General features: G+C 37.4%; 1 protein-coding gene across 9 annotated transcripts in view; it reads right to left on the bottom strand.

Moving 5' to 3' along the window:
- Positions 1-3,098: 3,098 nt before the first annotated feature.
- Positions 3,099-8,906, bottom strand: part of LOC103389260 (diacylglycerol kinase zeta-like) — a 70,074-nt gene continuing 64,266 nt past the window's right edge. For all 9 annotated transcript variants that reach the window (XM_025062206.1, XM_025062205.1, XM_025062207.1 and 6 more), the window contains one exon: positions 3,099-7,231. In XM_025062206.1, coding sequence (XP_024917974.1) covers positions 7,115-7,231 — 117 coding nt within the window. In that variant the 3' untranslated portion in view covers positions 3,099-7,114. The remainder of the gene's footprint in view (positions 7,232-8,906) is intronic.

The raw sequence follows: 8,906 nt of genomic DNA, 5'->3' as shown, positions 1-8,906 counted from the left end.
ACCTCCAGGTGATCTCAAGTGACCACAAAGTGACGTCCAAGTGACATAAAAAAAAATTTCGGAAAAAAAGTGACGCCCAAGCGACCTCCAAGTGTTCTCAGACTGAAGACCAAGCAACCTCCAGGTGATCTCAAGTGACCACAGAGTGAGGACCAAGCAACCTCCAGGTGATCTCAAGTGACCACAGAGTGAGGACCAAGCAACCTCCAGGTGATCTCAAGTGACCACAGAGTGAAGACCAAGCAACCTCCAGGTGATCTCAAATGGCCACAAAGTGACGTCCAAGTGACATAAAAAAAAAAGTCGGAAAAAAAGTGACGTCCAAGCGACCTCCAAGTGACCTCAGAGTGAAGATCAAGCAACCTCCAGGTGACCTCAAAGTGACCTCCAAGTGACCTCAGAGTGAAGACCACGCAACCTCCAGGTGATCTCAAGTGACCACAAAGTGACGTCCAAGTGACATAAAAAAAAAAGTCGGAAAAAAAGTGACGTCCAAGCGACCTCCAAGTGACCTCAGAGTGAAGACCACGCAACCTCCAGGTGATCTCAAGTGACCACAAAGTGACGTCCAAGTGACATAAAAAAAAATTTCGGAAAAAACGTGACGTCCAAGCGACCTCCAAGTGACCTCAGAGTGAAGATCAAGCAACCTCCAGGTGACCTCAAAGTGACCTCCAAGTGACCTCAGAGTGAAGATCAAGCAACCTCCAGGTGACCTCAAAGTGACCTCCAAGTGACCTCAGAGTGAAGATCAAGCAACCTCCAGGTGACCTCAAAGTGACCTCCAAGTGACCTCAGAGGGAAGACCAAGCAACCTCCAGGTGATCTCAAATGGCCACAAAGTGACGTCCAAGTGACATAAAAAAAAATTTCGGAAAAAAAGTGACGCCCAAGCGACCTCCAAGTGTTCTCAGACTGAAGACCAAGCAACCTCCAGGTGAGCTCAAGTGACCACAAAGTGACGTCCAAGTGACATAAAAAAAAATGTCGGAAAAAAAGTGACGCCCAAGCGACCTCCAAGTGTTCTCAGACTGAAGACAAAGCAACCTCCAGGTGATCTCAAGTGACTTCAAAGTGACGTCCAAGTGACGTCTGTGACACCTTTTGAAAAAATTTTTTTATTTTTTTTATTTTTTGTTTTTTTTAAATTTTTTTTGGAAAATATTCACTTGGCAGCATGTTTTAGGACATAATATTGCATTTTAGTTCATTTCGGGGACTTTTTATTTTTATGGATTTTTTCATGATGGTAAGGCTATAGTAAGGCGCGTTTTGGGTGATTTTTGAAATATTCATAAAAAATACTTTTTGGACTTTAAAACACAAAATATTCACTTGGCAGCATGTTTTAGGACATAATATTGCATTTTAGTTCATTTCGGGGACTTTTTATTTTTATGGATTTTTTCACGATGGTAAGGCTATAGTAAGGCGCGTTTTGGGTGATTTTTGAAATATTAATATAAAATACTTTTTGGACTTTTAAACACAAAATAGTCACTTGGCAGCATGTTTTAGGACATAATCTTGAATTTTAGTGCATTTCGGGGACTTTTTATTTTTATGGATTTTTTCACGATGGTAAGGCTATAGTAAGGCATGTTTTGGGTGATTTTTGAAATATTCATAAAAAATACTTTTTGGACTTTAAAACACAAAATATTCACTTGGCAGCATGTTTTAGGACCTAATCTTGCATTTTAGTGCATTTCGGGGACTTTTTATTTTTTTGGATTTTTTCACAATGGTAAGGCTATAGTAAGGCGCGTTTTGGGTGATTTTTGAAATATTAATATAAAATACTTTTTGGACTTTTAAACACAAAATAGTCACTTGGCAGCATGTTTTAGGACATAATCTTGAATTTTAGTGCATTTCGGGGACTTTTTATTTTTATGGATTTTTTCACGATGGTAAGGCTATAGTAAGGCGCGTTTTGGGTGATTTTTGAAATATTCATAAAAAATACTTTTTGGACTTTAAAACACAAAATTTTCACTTGGCAGCATGTTTTAGGACATAATCTTGAATTTTAGTGCATTTCGGGGACTTTTTATTTTTTTGGATTTTTTCACAATGGTAAGGCTATAGTAAGGCGCGTTTTGGGTGATTTTTTAAATATTCATAAAAAATACTTTTTGGACTTTAAAACACAAAATATTCACTTGGCAGCATGTTTTAGGACATAATCTTGCATTTTAGTGCATTTCGGGGACTTTTTATTTTTTTGGATTTTTTCACGATGGTAAGGCTCTTACCATCATAATGATAATGATCATCATAATGATCATGATGATGATAAGGCATGTTTATCACCATAAACATGCCTTACTATAGTAAGGCATGTTTATGGTGATATTTTTAAATATTCAGATAAAATATTTTTTGAATGTTTTAGCACAAATTATTCACTTGGCAGCATGTTTTGGGACATAAACTTGTATTATTAAATTTGTTTTATTAAATTCCTTTTTTCGCGTGTGATGTTTTCATGTTTTGAAAAATGTAATTATTGTATGCACCTTTTCTGCATGTTTCTCATCAAAGTAAAGCCATTTGAGAATTTTTTTTAGAAAAGTTTTTGCAATAAAAATGTTCAAAATTCTGTCTTTTCTGCATGTTTCTCATCAAATTAGAGCATTTTGAGAATTTTTTAGGATTTTTTATTTGACTGTTTATATATAAAAATATATATAATACAAAAAAGAACTGTTGAAAAATAATTTTATTTCTTTATTTCATAAAACACTTTGATTTTATAATTCTGTTTAAAAAATAACTTCAAGGCACACTGTATCAAGAACTATATTTCACATTTTTTCTTTTGTCACTTTAGTTTTATAGAGAAGCTCTTCTGTGTTTGCGGTTTTCGTCAATGGAAACGTCTGACCCTGCTCAGACCTTTGCTGCGTCAAAAGAATAGCTTTAAAAAAAACGAGGTGACTTTTTAAACCAGAAATTAAAAAACTGTCAAGCAAAGGCTGAAAATCCACATAATCCTTGACAACAGCGACCTTATCTCTAAACGATTATGTAACAGACATATAATTGGAAACTATTCAAACATCTGTACAATTTGAATCCTTTTTCCTACCTTCCAACTGCAGTACTTCTCTGCTTCTCTCATTTTGCATCATAGCACACAGAGGTTGTTAAAACACTGCTGCTATCTACGTATATTATGTGTCCAACAGCAATATTTTATACCTTAGGTCAAATTCACAGGGGGGCCTTTGACATGACTGTGTTTCACGGTAAGTCAGAACTCACATACTGTACAACAGTACCTGTGTCACTTCTCTACACTAACACAGCAGTAACATCATAATCTAGGACAAATAAACATCTGAAGAGTCTGACTTACATTTGGGAGCCATTGATGAGAAAAAAGTTCCTTGAAAAACACAAAGAAAGAAAGTTAATGTAGCACAATCCAATTTAAACTCGGATGTCTTCAACGTATAGTTAAAACTGTGTTTAAAAGACAAGTAGCTCAATGATCGCAAACTGAAACGTATGTCAGGTCTAAATGGTTTAATGGCAGCTAAAATACACACAGAAAAATGCCAAAAAAATGGTCAGGATGATATCTAAAAATATAAAAATAAAGATAACGCTAAAGCTTGCGGCAATGAGAATAAATAATGTAAAGTAAGCTATGAGAAATATGTCTTCAGCTTGTGGACAGTGAATTAATTAATAAGTGTAAGTGAACATTAATTAATGTGATGTGAAAAAGAATCAAAGGTTGTTATTGTTTAATGTGGCTGGAAATTGGCTAGAAGACAATTTTTTTTTAACTATCCCCCCAGAGGGGTCGCTGCAGCACATCACTCTCTATCTTTGACTCCTCAGCTGTTTGATGTCCTCCTTCACACATCCATAAATCTTCTCTGGCGTCTTTTAAGTGTCTCTTCTCAGCATATTGACTGTTCAAACCATCTCTACATCGTCTCTCCAACAGCATCTCCAGTCAGCTCACAGGCTCTACCCGAACTACGTCACACACACCTTAGCCCTTATGGACACACCTGCAACCACAGTTCCTTACAGACAGGGTAAAAGTATTGAATTGTAAAGTTCAATATTTCACATTTTACTGTCTGTCCAGACGTCGCCAAGACATCTTCCATCCTAGAGCGTACTTCCACGTCATGGCCATGTGAGGCAAACAAAGATGAACTGAAGTGACTTTACAGACTGAGTAAGGTCACAGCCAACAAATGTAAGGTTACAGATGCCAAGGAAACATTCTGATTAACGACTAACAGCAGGTTGGTGTTTGTGTTTAAAACCTTTTTTAATTTGTGACTAATCCGAAAAATAAAGGGATGTGATGATTAATAAGAAAAAACCACAATACTAAATCATTAGTTACCGTAGTTACTACAGTTACTGTGCACCTTGACAGTGGCTGGTAGAACTTGTCAAAGCTTCATTCGTATCATAAATACAATTAAATTTGGGCAAATAAAAACAACTCAGCCGGTGCATCTTGACTGAAGGCTGCAATCACATGACTCCACAAGCGACTACATACTCTAGTTGCTGCATTTTTCTAGTAGAAAAAAAAGATCCAAAACTAATTCTAGAAAAAAGAAAATTCCCAGTGTCGCCCCAAATTTGAATCAGAATGGGGTCACATTGAAAAAAAGGTTGGAAAGCAGTGAGTGAGTTTAAACAGTCCTACTGTAAAATACATGAAGATTTTATTTTCTAAATAAGAATAAGTTAACTATTATAGTGTTAGCCATTAGCTCCTAAATGGATAAACATTAGACGTCTACATTTGATGGAAAATGGAAAGTGAATTAGAAAATTAAAACCATTTATTTAAAAGGAATGTGCTTACATTAGGTTTTACCACAGGCATGAGAGGGTTAAAGGGAATTTCAGGCAAAGATAAACCATGATGAAGAAAATCAGAACATGTACAAATTTACTGTGATGTCTTAAAAACACCCACTCAGTTCAGATGTTAAGACCCGAAGGGAAGAACTGACGAGAGGCTGCTGTGGTTGTTGTGTCAGTGCTGAGCTTCAGCAGTTGCCGCTGTGTTGACTCATAGTGGGAGGACGTTCATCATAACCACAAAGACTAAACTTCAGCTTTCTAAAGATCACATCAGTGGATACAGAAATATAGCAACAAGATATTGCATCTCAATTTTACAGCAATAAAACGTTAATGTTCAATACTAACAGATATTTATATTTTTTATTTAAATAACTTGTTTGACTCAGAAAAACTTCAGCACTGAAACAGCCGGAGCACCTTCTGTAGAGGCTGATAGGACCAGTAAGTATGTCCACTAGGTGGCACTATGACAACCAAGGAAGGATAAATATTAACTGCTCTGGTCTAGCTTCTGAGAGATACATACACCTACTTTTGTTCTGGTAAAATATTACCTGTTGCCAGTAGGAGGCAATGTACTAAAAAATTACAATGGTTTTTTTTGTCTATGAAGTCTCTCCATTTTGCTAAGTCTATGGCAGAGAACATTTCAGCCATACATTTCCCCTGATACTTTGACACAATGAATAAAATCTTCCATTATCTGTTATCAGTAGGGGGCAGTGTGATGATAAAGGATTACAAGTTGGGTATATCAAGAGACCCTTCCTCACTTTATTTTTTCTCAATGCAGTTGGTGGTTCTTTAACTTGAAAAAAAAGGTTTCATATTTATCTCCAGAACTGGACTGTGGATATTAGCAGTTCAGCCAATCAGAGAATGAACTTTAATGACCCAAAATATTTTGGTGTTTTACTACATGATCAGATCATGATGATCAGATAAATTATTCTATACTAATTTCTGCTGTTTTAATTGATATAACACATTAGAAGGTATTTACACTGACACCTTTGAAATCACTGATAAAACAGTGACTTCAGTTGGCGTTTCTTCAACACTGTTTGACTGATGTACAGTTCATGGATACCCAATTTGATCAGTATGGCATTTTTTAGGGGGGCGACTTTATATGCAGGAGCAAACCAGTGGTAAAGTGGTTTGAGCTGAGACCCCTAAAAGTAACGCAGGCAGAAAATCAAATCCAGATTAACCAGGCTCTGAAATTGAACAAAAGGTCCCTGATATTGTGGTTCTTCATGAGATGTTACCATTTACAGTAGGCCACAAATCTACAGGAAGTACTTTGGCCCCAAATACAATACACACACATACTGTACAAATCGTCCAACCTCAACTCAGAAACATCCAACTATGTTAAAAACTACAACTGAAAATGATTTCAGTCCTTGTTCATACTGGAGCTCAGACTGTACTGTGACCTGTTACGGCTCCATTTGAGTGGCCAACTTCTCAGGACGTTTGTGCTCCTGTTAGCTTTCGTAGGAAATTCAGGAAAATCAACACTAGATTAAAAAACTGGACTAAAAGATTAAAGTTTACATTTTCTTTGTTTTTTAATCCTCTCTATACATGATAACAGAAACACTGCTGTTATGATTTTCATTGGCTTCAATGATTCAACTGAACCCCCTTAGTTCTGGAAGTGGAACTGTTGCTGATCCATCTCCATCTACATTTTGTGAGATACTATTAGCTGATTTCACTGGACAAACTGTTGACATCTAATCCAAGGCAAACACACAAACAACCATGATCTGGTCTGTGAGACTCTGAAAGCCTCGTTAAAAATTTAAAGGCTCAACTAAAAACATTTACACTAGTTCGGCTGAACTTGATTTCAAACTAATACTGGAACAGCTAAGCCACACAGAATCACGGCGGTAGGATTAATTCATGGCAGACGATCACTTCAGTGTTTGAGATGAAACGGAATCAAAGGTGGAGGAAATCGAGTCGACTCTCGAACAAGTCAATGTCAAACGTCAAAGAGGAGCTCTACCGCCTCCCGAACTCGTGTCATAATCTTCCCTTTCATTAAGACAAGCTTCACCCTCCTCCTCTTCCTCCTCCTCAGTCTGATCACCACACATGATGACCTAGCTTCATAGAGCTTCCCAGAAAGGACCCATATCAGGAATCCTTTCCTCACAGCAGCATCCATGACCCACTGTCTTTGGGAAAGGGAAGAAAAAGGAGACAGCTGCTCCTGCTCAGTGAGAGGGTGACATCACTGTCACACAGCTGTTTCCTGGTCTTCTCTCTGAATCATCTGATAGTGCTGTCTGTTCTCCAGGTAGGCAGCCAGTTCAGCATCGTGTGCCTTCTCTGCTCGGTTTTTTGGCGTATCCCCCTGAGACGGCGACAAAAACAGAAATAAACGTTTTATTTCTGGATCCACAGTATGTGCCACAGAATCAGCAGCCGAGGCCTGGACACACTGTAGGCAGGAGAAACATGACCATGTACGTGGTCAGTGGACACATCTCAATCACAGTCAACCATCGCTGACAAAGAAATGCCATTTAGAGAAGAAATGCTGCAATATTTCCGTCCATAATGTGTGATTACAAAGACTGAAGTGACCACAGTTTTAGCCACTGTGATGAAGTCTTCTGTTGAATACACAGTACCACCAGGTGACCTGATACGATGCCTACCACATGAATGGACCAAATATTTCACAGGGCTGTCCATAGGGGGCGCTGTTCCAAATGATTGACTGCAGAACTGTAACAGTTTGTAAAGTCAAAAATTCACAAGATTTTGTGCTTGGTGAAGTAATCCAGGATTTGTTGATCGCAACAAAGATGTTGATCAACTTTTATCAAAATGTTAGATTTAAAAGAAAAGAAATTCCTGCCCACGAGTTTTAATTCCTTTTGTTACATAACAGATTGACACAAACTTGGCAGACAGAGCAGCAGTAACTCAGCAGCTCTCGTATGGTTGGTGCCTAAAATGCAGATTGTTTTTCATCCGTGGTGAAGAAGAATTGATCAAATTAAAAATTGTAATTTCATGTCAGTAAAGGTCAGATGAAGTGGGTTAATGTTGCTGAGATGATGACGAACTGCAGATGTGAACTTTGAGAGAAAGAAACAGACAAGTCAGTGTTTGTTGTTGTTTTTCTTTCATACTCAGTTCAGATCAAATGAAAATATCAGGACATCAAAGCAGTGTCTGTGTTTTTTTGAGCTAGCCATTCGAGGGAATATATGTGTAATGAATGGCTTAAATTAAGATAAAAGCAAACAATCATAAAAACACAAAAGTAAAACCCCTGGTCACCAACAATATGTTTTGGGTTTTTTTTTACAACTTTTGTAAACCTCAGCTCAGGAGCGCCCGATCAAGAGATCAGGATCGACTAGAAGAGCACAAAGGGAGTGCTGTTTGATCATGAGCAATTCAAATAAACATAACAAATACATTCCAAGACCCATATACTGTAAGAACTGAATCATATTATTCCTTAGAGCTACAGGGTTCCATAGTGCAGCAGTTAGCACACCCGCCTTACAAGCAAAGATCAGAGAGTCCTGGGTTTGATCGTAAAGTGTCTGTTAAATACATAAATATAAATGTATTCAGTTTCCCAACATATAATGTAATATATAATAATGTGTTGAGTGCTTGATCTACTGTACGACCTGTCTTTACTTGTTTTACTTCTAGTAAATCAGTAAAACTTTATCACCTTCATAATAAAACTTCTACATAAACTGTTGATTATTTACTCGTCTCTTGGTTCATTTAGAGCAAACAACAGCAAAAGAATCAGACGTGTTTCTGACATTCGAGTTGTTTTGATACAAACAAACAGTGACGTCTTCTCTCCACACTGACCAGAAAAGTCTCATTAGGATCTCACTGCTGTGTCTATGGAAAACAACCAACAACAAATCCTGGTACAATTATTACAAAACTGTTGGAGCAGCATCAGCTCTGTTTATAATGAGACACCAGTTACTGTGAAATAGGAAAAAAGTACAAATCTCTGAGAGATGATCATTGTACACGGTACT

Source organism: Cynoglossus semilaevis, chromosome 14 (genome assembly GCF_000523025.1).
Source record: "Cynoglossus semilaevis isolate Cse_v1.0 chromosome 14, Cse_v1.0, whole genome shotgun sequence".
Taxonomy (NCBI): domain Eukaryota; kingdom Metazoa; phylum Chordata; class Actinopteri; order Pleuronectiformes; family Cynoglossidae; genus Cynoglossus; species Cynoglossus semilaevis.
This window is presented reverse-complemented; position numbering and strand designations above follow the sequence as displayed.